Genomic DNA, 17,625 nt, shown 5'->3' on the forward strand with positions numbered 1-17,625 from the left:
TCAAGTCAATTTCTTAACAGTTGAGAGGCTCCAGTGTTGGCCAACTGGAGTACCGGGGCTGCCCATCACCTACCTCACAGGGTCTGTGTGAGGATTAAATGAGACAGTGAACCTGAAACAGCTGCATAGAAAAACAATGTTTGGTTGACTTGTTTCTTCCCCACTGACTTGCTCAGAACTGAGACTGGCCCCACACTAATCCCAGGACCAGCTCACAGCAGATACACAACAGTTAACGAATGAGTCGAGGTTTTAGAACACCCCCCACAGTGAGAGGGGTCCAGAAAAGTACACACAGGAGCCCTTGGATGAGGAATCCAGAATTCTGAAAACTTCACTGTAGATAAAAGGGGAGAGGGGAGTCTGCCCTCTTAGGGTCAAACCCTAAGAGGGCAAACAAATGGCCCCATTTATGAACGATTTAGGCAAGTAGCTGCCTTGAATCAATAAATGACATTTTCCAAAGCCACATCAACATCACTTGCCCTTTTTATGAGGAATTGTTTTCTTTGTCAAGAGACCAAACAGTGCCCCGCCCCCCAGTCATCTGTAAGGATAAGATTGAAGTAGGACTTACTCACCTGTGTACCTAAAAAGACCAGAAGCCCTGGCATCAGGGAAGTGAACAGTAGGGTTCAGATGAGCCTACAGTGAGCACAATGAGCAAGGCATGGCGTATGCCACAAGGCGTAGAGAGGGCATGAGCCTGGTTTCCGGAATGGACTCCCATAGCCCAGCTGACTAAGGCAGAGCATATTGGAGTAGCTAAGCACAGGCCTGGTGTGGGAAGCTGCCCACGGTTCCTCCTGCTTCAGCAGGGTGTGTATCTGCACATGTGGGTCACGGAGACTTACCATGCTGGAGTGGACCGTTGCCTGTTCAATGTACCTTGCAATGCCCGTGACAAACGCATTCCTGTCCTCGAAGTTCGTGTCAAAGTTAGCCTGTGGAGGTAGAGGATGGGAGGGGACATTTGGTTATTGAAAAACACATCTAAGTTAGCTGGATTTCTAGGGAGCGAACCGATGCCAACAAAAGCCACAAGCTTTCTGTGGACATCTACTGCCCTGTGGCTTTCAAATACCACCCCTTACCACCTCAAGTCAGCTGAGGACAGATGGACAGCACCTGCTTTGCACAGGTGACCGGTTTTGCTCAATCAAGCCTCAGAAGTAAATGTTTAATTCCAAATTGACAAATTTATAATTCCAGTTAGTAAGGATTTACTAATAAACTTGGCCAATTTATTCATGTGATAAGTACACTAAAATTAATCTGTTTTATATGCTTGTCATGATGAATAAAAGTCCAAGCCCAAGGAAATCATACTCCCAGCTAACAAGGCAAGTCTAAACAGCCACTAAAAGTCAAGGTATGCATGGCTTTGATCCAGCCATTTGGACACGCTTGCCTGAGGGTGCACAGGTGGAGATGTATAAGTCAGGCCACCACTGCAGTTTTTACAATTCAACACGACCTGGAAACAATGAACACCCAGCAAAAGCTACAGAACCACGGGCTGGGAAGACCATGAGCTGCTTAACATGAGGCATCTACTGCAGTGCTGAGGTGCAACAATAGCCACAAAAGCTTTCGCTGCTGTGATTTCTGAGACAGAGGCTCTTTCTGTAGCCCAGGCTAGCCTCAGACTCAGAGCAATCCTCTTCCTTCAGCCTCTGGAATGCTGGGATAACATCTGTGAGCCACCACACCTCACTCCACAACACACATTAAGGAAAAGATAAATCCGAACAGTTTATATATATAATATATATATATTATATATTCATTATATATAAATATACCATGAATTCTTGTTTTGGTAAAAAGGAAAACAACATATACCACATATATTTAATAAAACAAAATGTCTATGTACACAGAGGAGAGTATATCAGTATAAGAAATTTATTTCTATGCTATACTTTTCCATTTTGTTTGTAATGAAAATGTCTCTCTATAAAACTAAAATCAAAATATGCTTATATAATTAAAATTGTAATCTGTGTTAAAAAGCTATGAATAAGACAGATTTAGGAACTGAATCTTCAAGTATGTGAAGATTTATTTAACTATTAAATGAAATGAAAAAATACATAATTATAGTCATAGTTCACCGTCTAAGACTTAGCAAAACGGTCTAACACGGCCCCGATTTCCAATCAACACACTCCTTCTTAACAGAGCGCTCAGCCTGGCACACCCAGACAAGAGGCCTTGGTCAGGCTGCCTCCAGCTGCATGGATGCCCTCTTCACGGACCTGCCAGGGTCAAAGCTGTGTGTGTAATGGGATGGTGGTTTATCACAAGATCTGATTTAGGGCCAGAGCAAATAACTGTGACCTACTTCCCTGAGCCACTGGCCGCTGTATGGATTTGTGTGAGCTCTTGTCATAGGCGTTCAGGAAAAGTAATTATCCAGGCAGGCTCCAGGGGCTTCTAAATTGTGATATTTAATTCATGAGATCAGGGATGCCATAACCTGGGCGATGCAGCAACAGGAACAGTCCAGAAGGAATTTAGGGTCAGAACAGATCAACAAATGCTCCCTAGAGCAGGGAAATGGTCCTGGCATACATTAGTTAACCTGTTCCTTCCACTGGGCTCCTAGAGTGCACAGGGACTCCATCAGCCCCTGACCTTTTACCTCCGAGACGTCCTCTTCCCTGCACTTCCAGGCAGATAGATCCTTTCACAAGACCTCCAGATTCCAGGTCTCACCATTGCATGCTACCATTTCCATTACCTGGTACATGATGGAGGATGGCGGAGGCTCGATGCATGGCTGCTGGTCCGGGAGGGGCAGTTCCTCCAGCAGGTCCACGTTGGACAGGGCATCTTCCAAAGTGACGTGGGTGGTCATGGCTGCGGTGTCTGTCTGCCACACTGATGGAGAGGAAGAAAGAACAAGGGAAAATTTCAGGGTCCTCCAAATACTTCCTTTGGCCTCACCCTATTCAGACTCCTTCTGGAGGGTGGATGGTTAAGAGTCACCGAGGCCATGCTCAAAAGAAGAAAACTTCTTCGCAGGTGTCTTCTAGCTACACCTTTAAAATTTGAGGATCAGGGCCAGTGAGATGGCTCATCTGGGACCCACACATGGTGAAAGGGGAGAACAGAGTCCCACACGTTGTTCTCTGACCAACACATACCCGCCATGGCATGAACCACCACACCACCATATCATATACACACACAAACAATAATGAAATAATGAATTTTGAGGCTATCTCGGCTGAGCCTCATCACAACCGTTTTCTACCAGTGGGAAAAGCTGGGTTCTGCCAACACACGAGCGGTAAGGAAACACAGCTCTGAGAAGTAACGTGACACCTACACGATCAAGTCAGCAAGGGTAAAGAATCTGGATTGATGCTGGGCACAGGGGCACAGGCCTCCTGCTCTTCATAAGGACATTCATCAGTTCCATTCTTAGATATTGGTACAGGACAAATATCCATAACTGAACAGGCAGGACAACCAGGGAGTCCTACACCTAGGTTTTATAGGCCAGTTAAACAGAGACTACATGGTTGTCAACTCCTGGAAACCAGCCTTATTTGAAGCAATGAAGAAGCCACCACACCAAAGCAACCAGCCCTTAACAGGTATGTCTGTGTCTTGGACCCAGGCAGAATGTGGCTGGTTGGAGCATAACTCTGCCAGGCAGTGAAGCAGAAAGGACAGTTAACCAACTCAAGCTAGTTGCTATTTTAAGAATACAGCGCTGTGCGAGCAGAAGATTCATTATTTTAAACCCCAAATTACTCGTGAAAACTGATTTAAAACGTACAATGTATGATTTAGTGAATAAATTGGGCTCCCCCAAGTAGCCTCCGAAAATGATATGTTAAATCAGGTGTAGTGAGGCATGCATGTGATCCCAACACTTGGGAGACGGAGGCAGGAGGATCGTGAATTTGAGGCTAGTTTGGGTTACATAGCAAATTGAAGGCCTGCCTGTCTACACAACGAGACTGATCTCAAACCTCATCCCTCCAGTGAAACAAAACCAACACCATGAGTTACTATAGCCTCAACAGTGCAGATTAGAACCCCCAAACTCACTCCTTTGAAAACTTGTAAGTCCACAAAACTTATTCATAGTTACGGAGTGATTCAAACAGAAACAGTAATTACTCAGGACCGAAAGGGAATGAACAAATGTCCTCAGTACATTTAGTTGAAGGTAAGAAAAGCGCAACTTGGGTCTAGAGCGATGGCTCAGTGGACCAAGGGGCTTGCCGCTCTTTCAGAAGGCCTGAGTTCGGTTCCTAGCATCCATGTTGGGCGGCTCATATCCACCTGTAACTCCAGCTCTAGGGAATCTGGTGCCCTCTTCTGCACACACACAAACAAAAACAAAACAAATCTTGGAAGAAAGAAAAGTGGAACTCAGTTAGCCCAATGTTGCTCTCAAGCACTTAAAGAGACCCAAAGCTCCAACCCAAAGAAACAAGGCTAGAGGAGTTGGTCACCACAAAGGAAGAAATGAAGTAAAACAGTAGAGGTCAACAACAACAATAATAACAACAACAATAACAACAACAATAACAACAGCAGCAGCAACAACTAAGATGAGTCCTACAGGAAGATTAGAGACAAGAAGGCCAAACCTTTACTCCAGGAATAGGAAGAACACAGAGAGAAGAGCCACAGTGCTAGCCCAGGCCCATAGCAGGGAAGTGTGGTTTTGGCTTAAGGGCTGGCATCTCTCAAATGTCAGGGATTGTGCCCTGTTGTTAGGGAAAACTGTGGCTGATGCCAGGCCCCATGGGGACCCTTGACATGTAAATGTGGTCTAGGGGCTGCAAAGAGCTGGAGTCCATGGCTGCAAAGGGTTGGAGCGAATACCCAAGGTCACACTGCCAAGGAATACTTCCTTCAAGTCCAAGGTCTAGAGGGCAGATGGGGGTTGGGCTGCTGTGGAGCAGCTGACTAGAATTCACACTCCACTGAGCTCTCAAACAAACACACCTTCTGGGCATGTGCCCTGCCAGTGGCACAGCCAGCCTCCAGTGAGGACACCTGGGACTCAGCAGTGACCTACCCTTCCGCCTCTTTTCTCATCCCTACTCAGAATTGTTAAGTGTGATGCTCAGGTCTACGGTAGTACGACTGGAGAAGGCCTCTCTTCTTCCTTGTATTACTATTTTTTTTTAATTTATATTTCTTAAGTTATGTGTATGCATGTGTGCCTGTGTGTGGGTATGTGCACGTGTGTGCAGGTGCTGGTGAAGTCCAGAAGAGATCATCCGATCCCCTGGAACAGGAGCTACAGGCGATCGTGAGTCTCTAGGAGTGGGTACTGGGAATTGAACTTGGATCCTCTGCAAAAGCAGTGTGTGCTCTTGACTTGTAAGTCATCTCTCCAGACTTTCTTACATTTCTATTAACTCCACTTGAGGGAGGGATATTGATTTATAGGGTATATGATCTACAATACAAAGCCCAACAATTCCTTTCATTATGTCAAATAATAATAATAAATCTTTCTTGGTGCTAGACCCTGCGAGAGTTCACCTGTTGGCATAGCCTGTCAGTCATGCATTGTGGGAATTTGCTTCATAGGTGAGTGGCACTCAGTGTTTGGAAGCACAGCATTAGTGGGTTTTGGCTCTACTTGTACTGAGAATCACACAAACAGCTTTATCAATATCTGCCTAAGATCCACCCCTAATCCCAAGAGGACATCGTTTAAAAGCATACTGTTTCATTTACAGTAAGAAATCCAGACTGCAATGATTGATCAAACTCTTATGACCACCGTGCCACAGACCAGCTTGCAGAGAAGCTGGCCCTCAGTCACACTGTTGGTTGGGGTATAAAATATGAAAATGCAAATATTCATCACACAGGACTGCTGGAGCCCTCCACAGTGATGACTGGGCAGCAGCAAGCCTGAGCAGGAGCAAGCCCTGGCATGTGTGTGTGTGAACCACATGATCACATTATCCCAAGAGGAGGATGCATACACAAACACATTTATTGAGACAGAGACTCAAGGATGGACTATATAAAGACTAGAGCTTTGCAGAAGGAGGAAAAAGAAAGATAAAGCCTACAGAGACAGGGAAACAGTTCAGCATTTCTTGAATACACCTGGTGTTCCAGGTTTACATTATTATAAAACAAGCTTTAAACTTAAAATGAAAATCCCTAACTAGGAATAAAAGGAAAGACAGGAATGTGTCTGTGAACAAATTGTTGGTATAGCCACACAGAAAGGGACTGTTCCATTGATTCTGTGATTTGGATGTGTGTGTGTGTGTGTGTGTGTGTGTGTGTGTGTGTGTGTGTGTGTGTGCGCGCGCGTGCTTGTGAAGGCCAAAGGGGGATGTTGGATCTCCCACCCCCTTACTTTTCCTGCACTACCTTGAGACAGTGTCTCTCACTGAACCAGGGGCTAGGCTGACAGCCAATAAACCTCGGAGATTCTCCTGTCTCTGCCTCCCACAGCACTGGGATTATAGAAATGCACGACGGTGCCTAGCTTTTTACATGGGTGCTTGTGTGGCAAGTGCTCCTACCCACGGAGCCATCTCTCCAGCCTCTAATTCAGTAATCGGATGGTAGATCCTGGTGGGACACATCCTGAGAATGACAAAAATAAAAAGGGAAAAAGAAAGTAATAAAAAAATAGCTTAGATGGGCATAGTGGTGCACGCCTGTAATCTCAGTATTCCAGAGGCAGAGGGTATCTCCGAGTTCAAGACCAGCCTGGTCTACAGAGTGAGTTCCAGGACAGCCAGGGCTACACAGAGAAACCCTGTCTTGAAAAACAAAAACAAGCTCACTTTATTTTTCAACGTCATAGTGGTATGTATTGTAACATGTTTGTATGTATTATGAGGAAATGAGTGTTTATGAGATATGTTCCTGGTATTGTTGAGACTAAGACATTCTTGACATGACTGAAGATACATATTTACAACTGAAGAGAGTCATTAAAAACCAAATATCACAAGCAAAGGTACTGTGGTGTGTGGTGGTTTTAAAGAAAATGGCCCTCAAAGGGAGTGGCACTATTAGGAGATGTGGTCTTGTTGGAGGAAGTATGTCACTGTGAGGGTGGGCTTTGAGGTCTCTTTTGCTCAAACTTCCCTCAGTGTGAGGCTGAGACCACTTCCTGTTACCTGAAAGATGTAGGACTCTCAGCTACTGCTCCAGCACCATGTCTGCCTGCACACCGCCATGTCTCACCATGATGATAATGGACTGAACTCTGAACTGTAAGTGAGCCACCCCAATTAAGCATGCCTTCATAAGAGTTGCTTTGGTCATGGTGTCTTCTCACAGCAATAGAAACCCTAACTAAGGCATGGTGGTTAGCTTTGACTATGGGCTTGATACACCACAGAATCACCTGGGAGCAAAGTCTCAATGAGGGATCATCTACAGTGGGTTGGCCTGTAGGCATGTCTATGGGGGGGGGGTTGTCTTAACTGAGTTGACTGATATGGGAGGACCCAGCTGTGGGAAGCACTGTTCCTTAGGCAGGGGGTCCTAAACAATATAAAGGGGTACATATGCATTCACTTCTTTCTGCTTCTGAGTGTACAGTGTGACTAGCTGTCTCGGGGTCCTGCTGCTGTGATTTCTCTGACAGGATGGACTGTAGCCTGGAGTTGTGAGCTAAAATAAATCTTTTCTCCTTGGCTTGCTTTTTGTCCAGGATTTTTATCACAACAATAGAAACAAAACTAGCACAAAAATGGGTAAGAGGTACCCAGAAGAACTTACATGGTAATAAATGTGTATGCATGTACATATGTGTTTGTATTTATATTTAAAATTAAAACACATTGCAGAAATACACACTTATAAAGACAAAATATGATATTTATATGTACAGATGTAAGTGTGTACATAACTTGTGTTTCTGCTCACTGAAAAGACCTGGAAACAAATCCCAACACATGAGCAACATGCACCTTCAGGGCTCAGACTCCAGTCTGCAACTATGACTTCCTACTAAGGAAGCAGAGATATATGAGTCCAGGTCTGGGGCAGAAAACCTCTGGGAAGGTTAAGAATTTTCTTGGTATAGCAAGGACACTGTCTGTCTAAGATTCCGGGACTGCATAACAGATCTAGAGGAGACCCTGAATCAAGCCTCCACTCTCCCAGGATGGGACCGTGTGATGGTCCATCAGCTAAGCTACAGGGGACCAGAACAAGAGCAAACACCTTTACATCGGTGAGATCAGAGACTTACCAAATAAAAACCTGGCTCTCTTACTTGGATGGTGCCTGTGATCCAACTTTTATGTTGAAAATGGAAAAAGCATGAAGAGGTGACTTTCCTTTCCTAAACAAAATAGACTGCTGGCTAGGATAATCAAATCCAAAGAAAAGAGACTGCTTTTTTTTTTTTTTAACATTGTAATGTAGTACATTTTAAAACAAAATTGTATTTTAAAAGTGTTTTCTAGAAACATCTACTGGAAGGGGAACAAAGTGATACAGAGATTTATTTCCTAATAATACAAGACAGGGAAGAAGAAAACAAAACCATGGGCAAGTAAGAGGGCTAAGTAGGAAAAGGAGCTTGCAGCCAAACCTGAGGATCTGAGTTTGATCCCTGAGTCATGTCATTTGTCTCCTGACCTTAAATATAATTTAAAAACTCAGTAAGAACTGTTGGTGCGCTGCGATGCCGGTATGAGGGATTTCTCCTTTTTTCACTCTCCAATTGTATGTCTGTCTGGAGGTTTCTGTGGAGACCACTAGTTCAGTTCCTATTGGAATTCCCATCTCCTTTTCTCCTCGGGCCTCACTCTCATCCACCACGATCCTTCCTCTCACCTTTCCCCTAGAACCTGGGATTCTTCAGGACTTCAGAAGCTTCAAAAAACATTCATTTACCAGAATAACCCTTAAGGTTTTCCCCTTCAAAATAGTAGCACCTCATAGTCTCCATGAAGAAAATCAGTTAAGTGGGCTGCCTAATAAAGCCAACAAATTAAGAGTCTTTGTTTACATAACACAGCCTTTCCTTTCTCCTTGGAAATACAGTTTCTGCAATGGCTTTGCCTCTGTAGATCATCCGCTGCCTAAGGGAGGTGGGAATCAGACATTTTTAGCTCAAGTGCTGCAAGTCAGTGCCAAGCCCACATCAAAAAGAAAAGAGGATGTTCTAGAAACTTGAACAGAGGTATACATGAAAACAAGCATGCCTTTCCTGGCCCGGGAGGCCAGCCTGCAACAAAACCTTCTACGTGAGAATAATCCCATGTGTTCAGTCCATGCACATGTGGCTGCTCTGTCATTTTGAAAAAGAGAGTAATAAATTATTTTCAAACCCACTGTGTCCTCGAGGCCTGGTTTACCTCATGCAGCTGCTATCTCTCAACATGAGCATTCAGTCCAGTTCATCTGATTCAGTAACCATGAAACCCAAACCAACCCAAAGCCAGGGCCCTGCCTGCTGCAAGATGAGCGGTAGCTCTGAGCTTGTGAGTAATTTGTTTCTGAGTGGGGAGGCAGGGCTTCCAAGGCTGAGATGACTGACAGACCGAAACATGATAGGGTGGGGCTGACACCAGTGCATGATGGGAGCTAGAACCTGGCTTTGGAAATGGGGGTTCTGCCATTCACAGCTAAAGCAGGACCTCACAGCCATGTTCCTTTTTACTTTCTGGAAGGAATGAAAAAGTAAGACAGCTTTGCCAAGGTGGAATGGCAGTGGGTGGGGCTGAGCCTGGGGCTGAACCTGTTACTCAGCACTGAATAGCCACTGGACCATAAGCTTGTGATTTAACTCCTTGGGACCCCAGACTCCTTATTTGTGAAATGACCACCATTTATAACAGCGCCTGTCCTTTGTTCTGAGCATTTTATAACTACAGTGCCTGTAGAATACTGAACAAGGCAGGCTGGACCAGATTAAGCATTCAGGAAACAGTGTCAGAAGATAAAAGTACAAATTACCAGTTTACCGAGCTCTTAGTCACAACTGATGAATCACGGCAGCCTCCGTCCTCTGAAGCAGACTGAAAGCTCTCTGTCCACATGTGCAGGACAGCAGGGAAGGTAGGAGCAGAAAGATGAAGGCCATGAAAAACCCAGACAGGGCAGCAAGTTGGCCCAGCCCATGAATGTTTTGTGCAAACCAGAACCCACACACAGGTGAAAGGAGAGAACCAACTCCTGTTGTTCTGACATTTGCACATGCCTCTCCATACGTGCACACTGCACATACATAAGCACATACACGCATACTCCCCCAGTTCGCTTTCTGTTGCTATAATAACACTCTGACCAAAACCAACTTGGGGAGGAAGGAGTTCATTTAACCTCACATTTTACAGATCCTCATGGAGGGAAGTCAAAGCAGGCACTCAAGCAGGAATCTGGAAGCAGGAACCGAAGCAGAGACTGCAAGGAATGCTGCTTACTGCCTTGCTCAGCTACCTTTCTTATATACCCAGGCCCACCTGCATAGGGGTGGCACCACCCACGGTGGGCTGGGGCCTCCCACATCACGAGCAATTAAGAAAATGTTCCATAGATATGCATAGACCAATCTGATGTGACAATTCCTCAACTGAGGTCCTTCTTCTCAAGTGACTCTAGCTTGTAACAAGCTGACAAAAACCAACACACACACACACACACACACACACACACACACACACACACTTGCACACATGTATCACTAAATTTTTTTAAAGACTGGTTTACATCACTTTTTGTAAAGGTTAAGGCAGAAGGGCTTTCCTGATTGTGCTAACTCAGCTACACTGGGATCTCCTGTTTTCAGAAAAATCAACAATAACAAACTGGCTTATTTGGAGATCTCAGCCCCCTGCTCAGACCAAAGCAATGGCTTCTCATTGTTCAGCACTGAAGTTCATGGTGTGTTAACCATAGAGCAGGTAAGCACTGCCATGATTTTCCTACCCCTGCCCCAAAGCACTGTCACTAAGATGTCAATTCTGTATGGCTCTTTCATCTTGATTTCCTATCACTACTGCTCCACAAGTTCAAGACCACAGCTACTATCTAATATTTTCCTCAGGAGGTCATTGTTACTAAGAAATAAATGCTTTCATTCACATTAGTGATTGGCAGAGGCCCGGTACACAGGATATCTTTCTTTCTAGTTCCATGTTCTTTTAGGCCACGCTTGCTTTGTACCTTTTTGGAAAATGCTAATGTCATTGCCACCCTCCCAGTTTGGCTGCTTTTCCCTTTCTCAAGAGCAAAACTCTCCCAAGTTGGAAAGATTAGGAAACTGTTATTTGGGAGATCCACAAACACCTAGAGGACAGGAAATATTTTCCCCATCTGTCCAGCTACCCAGCTAGAGGACACACATACAGATGCTACAGACATACATATATAAGCACATATATTTATATACAAGGAAAATATGATGTGAATATGTTAAAATAATAATAAAACAATTAAAAGGGAGATGGCCCCATTAGGACAAAATGGGGATAGCATTTGAGTGAGCAAAATGCAAGGGTACGGCCTGCTTTTCCATCCTGGGTAGAGCAGAATGTGGCAGGAAGCTGTGTGGGCCCAGAAGGTGGCCACAGTAGGGTACAGCTCCATGGAGACGGGTGCCCTGTGAAGCAGAGCCCCTTCAAACCTCAGAACCAGCCGAGCAGGAAAGCGATTATTCATGCTCCTCTTACAGGAATTCCAGAGTGTGGCACGATGGGCCATGCAACCTCTGCTGAGTGCATTAGGCATGGAGAGTTGTGCGGGAGCAGTCTACACAGACGAAGGTCAGGGTCCCCAGCTGTCAACCCTGCGGGAACCACTTGGAGCTGCTTTTAGGGGATATCCTACACTGGGGATTCTTAAACTTTTTCTCCTATGATTTCTTTCAACCCAAAAAATGTTGACACAACTATGGGCATGCAGACGCATAAAATAGGTAAGCAAATCAAATGTTTACTGGCAATAAACCACAAGGAAATTTATTTTAAAACAATTTCTTGGCATACATATAATGCTACCATTTATTAAAGATGAAAGCAATTTTCCTACTGATGAACTGAATGTGTGTGGTGTGCATATACATGCACATGCAGGTTCCCACGTATGTTAGCCCATGTGTATGTGTCAACATGCATGTGGAGGATAGATGCATGTCTTTCACAACCACTCTCTGCCACGCATACAGAAGTGCCATCTCTCAAATCCAGAATCTGCAGGCTTGGCAACTCATGCTGGCCAGCTTGCTCGAAGGAGCCCCTGTCTCCAGGCTTCCATGCCCACCTGGCATTCTACACAGGTTCCAGGGATCCAAAATCTGCTTCTCCTGCCTCACTGCAAGCCCTTCACCACTGAGCCACCTCCCTGGACCATGTACTTATTTATTTTCACCTAAGGAGTTAAATTTTAGTCAAATATTTCTTACTGCAGTATATCTTCAATGTTTTCCAGTTTATCCACAGTCTGACTCTCCAATTGCCAATCCTGAGGACACCACTTCATAAATAGCTACTACAAAACAACAAAATCAAATCAAAACAAACAATAACAACAACCAAGAACACATTTAGAGCCATTTTGGAAACTGTTGCAAGTTCTGTCCTAAGCCCAAGTCAAAGTTTATTTACCAATCTGTTTTTAAACTCTGCAACTCAGGCAGCAATTTTAAAAATCGAACGTTCTAGTACAATGCAATCGGATGGCATAGTAACTTGTTATATGCTGAGGAATGACAGCAGGGAAATGTGGAGAGGTTTTGTTTTCTGTAATTAAACCATGCTGCTTCTATAAAAGCAGGAAACTCTGCAAAGCAAATTCACTGCAATTGGAGCTGCAGAGATGGCTCAGTGGTTAAGAGCACCGGCTGTTCTTCCAGAGGACCAGGGTTCAATTCCCAGCACCCACTGTGGAAGCTCACAACTGTCTGTAACTCCATGGGATCTGACACCCTCTTCTGGCTTCTGTGGATATTGTGTGCATGTAGTACACAGACGTACATGTAAGCAAAACACCCACTTACATAAAATAAAAATAAATATATTTTTAAAATCACTGCAATTTATAATACATAGTAATGCCGAATGTGGGCTGAGATGGTTCAGGCAGTTTACCAGTGTTGTGTGTTGGGATGACATGTGACATGCGAAGTGCATGTGTGTCCATAACCAAGGCTGCAGTGGAGTCGCACATTGCAAGCCCCATGGGGGCTCCCAGAAACACCGCCGACTCATTATGTGTGATTTTGGGTTTTGTCCTGGCTGCAGCCTGTTCAGGTGGCCAGATCTGTTACTTGACCCATTATGGGGTTGTGACCCACAGTCTAAGAAGCTGGCATTGACAACCATCTGTAGAATAAAGTCATAGGCTTGGAGCTGTCCATAGGCTGAGGGAGCAGCAAAGCCTAAGACACACACTGAAAAAGAACACTACAAGTCAGGAAGAGGGCCATCGAGGTCTAGGAACTTGGGCAATTAAGTGCAGGGCCAAGAACTCCACGCAGCGCAACACAGAAGCATCCCCAGTACTGTGGTACACAGGTTGGAAACCCATACACTGTCAGGATGATTCTGGAACTGGGAGAGATGGAAGCGGATGACGTCCTCTTGTCTGAGAATCCGCATCCGAGCATCATTTCCTTTGGGCCTCACTGAATCTGCATGCTCCTTCCTTGTACTGGGTACGACAGCTTCCTAAGCCATTTGCTGTGTTCTCTCCCCTGCTCTGTGACTAGGTCCCCGAGATGAGGCATGTGTCCAGTGTACACCCAGTGTCTCCACTAACAACACAGCTACAACTCAATTAGGCTTTGTCCATGGGTGGAGAAAAATCACACCTTCTTCTGATAAAAGAACTAAAGAAAGAAAGGAGGAAAGAAACCAAACAATAAAAAAAATCCCAAGTCACACAGAAAAACATACTCAACCGGATAAAGAGCAACGATGTGGGGAAGAAAAGCTAGCCAATGTCGGATTTAATGGGGGAAAATGGAGCACTTTTCCCCCGAGGACCAAGACAGACCACCTGCTCTTACCTTTTCCCGTCAGTGCCATACTAGAGATTCTAGCTACAGGAGAAAATTAAATAAAAGAACCCAGATTAGAAAGGAAAGTGAAAGAGAAAAAAAGAAGAAGAAGGAAGTTGTGAGGAACCCGTGAAATGGCTGAACAGGTAAAGGTGTCTGCTGCCACGCCTGGTGACCGGCGTTCAAGCTCTGAGACCCACATGGTAGAAAGAGAAAACTGGTTCCTGCTGGATGTCCTCTGACCTCCACACACTTGCTATGGTACACACAGACATAGAGCCCATAAATAAATAATAAACATATAAAATATAATAAAAACTAGGAGCCTTGTAAATGTGTAGAAACACTACACATAACCGTTCAGAAGTATAAGCACACCAAATGCCCATCAATGGACTGAGAGATAAAATCAGTACCACTGCACATGATATTGTTCAGCCAGATACATGGTTTGATCCTGAATACACCCAAGAGCCTTGAAAACATTATGCCGGAAACAAAAGGTTCCACACTTCATGATTCTGTTTATACAGTGTGTCTAGAAGATCTCTGGAGACACAACACGGACTTGTGGTTGCCTAGGGCTGGATGTGGGTTTGGAGGGCACCAGTGGCACTACTTAGCAGCATGAGGTCTCTTTGGGGGATGCCAGATACTTTCTAAAATGATCTGAGATTGTGGTTGCACAGGTTTGTGAGTTACTACAAATTACAGAACTACATGGTTTAAATGGTGAACTGTCAAGTACTCCAACTATGCCTTACTTAACAAAGTTAAGGTGCCCACCCCCAAATTTAGTATTTTTTATGAACCTATGGGTACAACATAAACATGTGGGGTACAGAGCGAGCCAGAGATGGAGCAGGAGACAGTGGGAGAGATACACAGAGGAACAGACATCTCCACCCTGTCCTATGGCGCAGCCCCTAAACTGGCTGTTAGCCGCTCCCCTGCCTAGCCGGCTGTCTGTTTGAGAGAGTCTCACTACGAGCCCAGGCTGGCCCAGAGGGAGCTCACAGCAGTTCTCTGGCCTCGGCCTCCGTGGTGATGGAATGGTGGGCAGGCACCACTACACCCACTGCCCTACTGTTCTCATTTCTTCTGCATCTGCTCCACTCTGGAGAAGAGACACCTCAGATGACAGGAAACCGCTGGGGCAGGGGACTGATAGGTTTTGAAGTTCAAAACAAACAAAAAAGAAAAAGGAGTAGTGATCCAACAGAGTTCCCTTCCCAGGGATGCGGAAACTGGGACCCAGACCCGGCTCTTGCATGAAGTGGCGTGGCCCGTTAGGGACTAACACAGCAATCCGGGAAGGCAGAGTCTGACGCAGCATCTGACATTTAACTTGACATTAAGAAAAAAAAAAAAAAAGAGCCCTTCTGATATTCCAATGAAACAAAACACCAGGTAAGAAAAGACACGTAACACCACTTGGCTCTCCTGCTCTCATCAATGGCACACGTTAATGATAGAGATGCTTTACATGTGATTTGGTTAAAACAGAGGTCTTAGCAGATTGGGAAGTGGGGGTGGGCGCACAGGATGTGATATGAGAAAGTGAATCTCCAAAAGAGAGAAGCCCAGAGTGTGAACACGACGTTTGAGACTGGATGTAGCGACTCAAGAAATAGCCCCAGGGGAAGCCCGCTCTGCACGGTTGTCCCGGACTACAAGCCTTTCAATTCTTTATTTTTCAAAAGCGTGTGCACTATTGCGTTGAACAGAATTAAATTTTACTCTGAAAGACAACCCACCAGGCCTCCTTGCTAGCAGTGGAGACACCTGGCCAGTACACACCACTGGCTGGTTAGGCAGGGCCTCCCTGCCTGTCCCCTGGGACCAGAAGCCCCGTCACCTGCAGCATCTCTGTTCTCAGGGGAGCGGAGGGTGGAACAAAGAAGCCCAAGTCAGCCTCCACTTGAACATCTGCAGAAAGCCAATCTCGCCTTCTTGTTTTTCTACAAAGAATTGGAGAAAAGGGCCTTGCGAGGGCAAAGGGACTTGCCATTTTATTGGCCACTTTGTCTCAGCTGCTTCCGGTGTTAGTGGCCTGAGGAAGGCTTTTTGGTGACAAGCAAAAATGAGCAAACGCCACAAGCTCAGGGCCACAGTCCCCAGTCCTTCACAGAGGCGGGAGTCATCCCTCCACGGTGCCCAGCTGATTTTGCCCCCGCTAGGGATTACAGCTGCGAACTGCCACATGAGGCACCCCAAAGAGACTTGTATGTGAGTGTGTGTGGGGGAGCAGGCTTTCAGAAGCTCCTGCTAAAGGAGCCATCTGCTGAGGAAACCTGCTGAGGGACTTTCAGGGTCAAGGACCACGTGGTGTTGGTTGACTGGGGATTCTTTCAGGGTTGGTCTCTGGGTTGGAGGATGCAGACCTTGCCTTCTTCGCTGTGGGCCTGCAACCTCAACATGGCTCCATCTGAGACTGACTTAGGCTCCTGAGTCACGTTCCCTTACTCTACAAGGACCACCTTCTCCGTGAAATATGGAGACTGGGTTCTGGGAGGGCAGCTCACTAGGTAAAGTGCCTACTATGCAGGCATGCAGAATGGAGTTGGGTCTCCAGGACCCACATTTTAAAAATAAAAGCTGGGCCTGTTGGTGCTTGCTTCCAACACTAGTGCTGGGGATGTGGAGACAGGTGGTCCTTGGGGTTCACTAGTCAACTGAGTCAACCAGCTGAGCCTGATTGGTGAGCTCCAGGCCCATGGGAAACCCTGTCTCTAAATAATAATAATAATAACAATAACAATAGTATCAAAACAAAGTGGACAACATCCAGAGGTATGACATCCATGGTTACACAGTTCATCTCTGGCCTCCTTATGCATACACGCACACATGCTTGTGTGACTACACACACACAAGAAAACATGGAGGCCAGTGTGTTAGTAGCCTCGACCACGATGTCAGAATCTGTGTTGCAGAGGTTGTTGCAACTCACAGCTAAAGCACTGAGGTCTGCCCACAAGCTACATTTTATTACGCATGAGGAGAGATTTTATAGTGCCCCTATCACATCACAGACAACATGTTTGTCCTTTCTGTGGAGTATGGTGATGAAGCAATGTGAGATATTGATCACGTGACTACTGTACACCACATGCACTACTCAAAAGAAGGAAAGAAACTAGAAAACCCCAAGCAACCAGTTAAGAATCACTGTACTTGATCTTCTGTCCTTGGGCCTTTCCAACCCGTAGGCAAATGATTCTGATGCTAGCTGGGACATTTATCTCCATAGAAGGACCATTCTTAAAGCCCCACTTCCGCAGCTTGGACCATCTGCCCAGGGTGGCCAGAGTGTACAGTGTCATCAGTCTGTTCAAGGACACCCTGGCTGTGTGCCTTTGCTCAAACTACTGCCACAGCTCTGTGGCTTGTTCTCTCCTCTTCTCAAATCCCACCCCGTGTCGAGGCCCAAGTCTAGATCAACCTATTCCGAATGCACAAGGAAGATGTGACTTATGTATGCAATGAAATAGTTTTTTAAGCCATAAAAATGAAATCATGTCATGTGCAGAAAAATGGAAGCAAGTGGAACTCAACATAATAAGAGAATTAAACTAGTCTCAGAAAAGACAAATATCACAAGTCTTCTCTCATTTATGAGTTGTAGATTTTATGAATAAAATGAATAA

General features: G+C 45.3%; 1 protein-coding gene across 6 annotated transcripts in view; it reads right to left on the reverse strand.

The window, feature by feature from the left end:
• Positions 1–17,625, reverse strand: part of Cyfip2 (cytoplasmic FMR1 interacting protein 2) — a 120,055-nt gene that overhangs the window by 96,548 nt on the left and 5,882 nt on the right. For all 6 annotated transcript variants that reach the window (XM_015990491.3, XM_042283877.2, XM_006997381.4 and 3 more), the window contains exons 2-3: positions 2,747–2,886; positions 855–944 (exon numbers count right to left, since the gene is read on the reverse strand). In XM_015990491.3, the coding sequence (XP_015845977.1) occupies positions 855–944; positions 2,747–2,863 (207 nt within the window). In that variant the 5' untranslated portion in view covers positions 2,864–2,886. The remainder of the gene's footprint in view (positions 1–854; positions 945–2,746; positions 2,887–17,625) is intronic.

This window comes from Peromyscus maniculatus, chromosome 8 (assembly GCF_049852395.1).
Source record: "Peromyscus maniculatus bairdii isolate BWxNUB_F1_BW_parent chromosome 8, HU_Pman_BW_mat_3.1, whole genome shotgun sequence".
Taxonomy (NCBI): domain Eukaryota; kingdom Metazoa; phylum Chordata; class Mammalia; order Rodentia; family Cricetidae; genus Peromyscus; species Peromyscus maniculatus.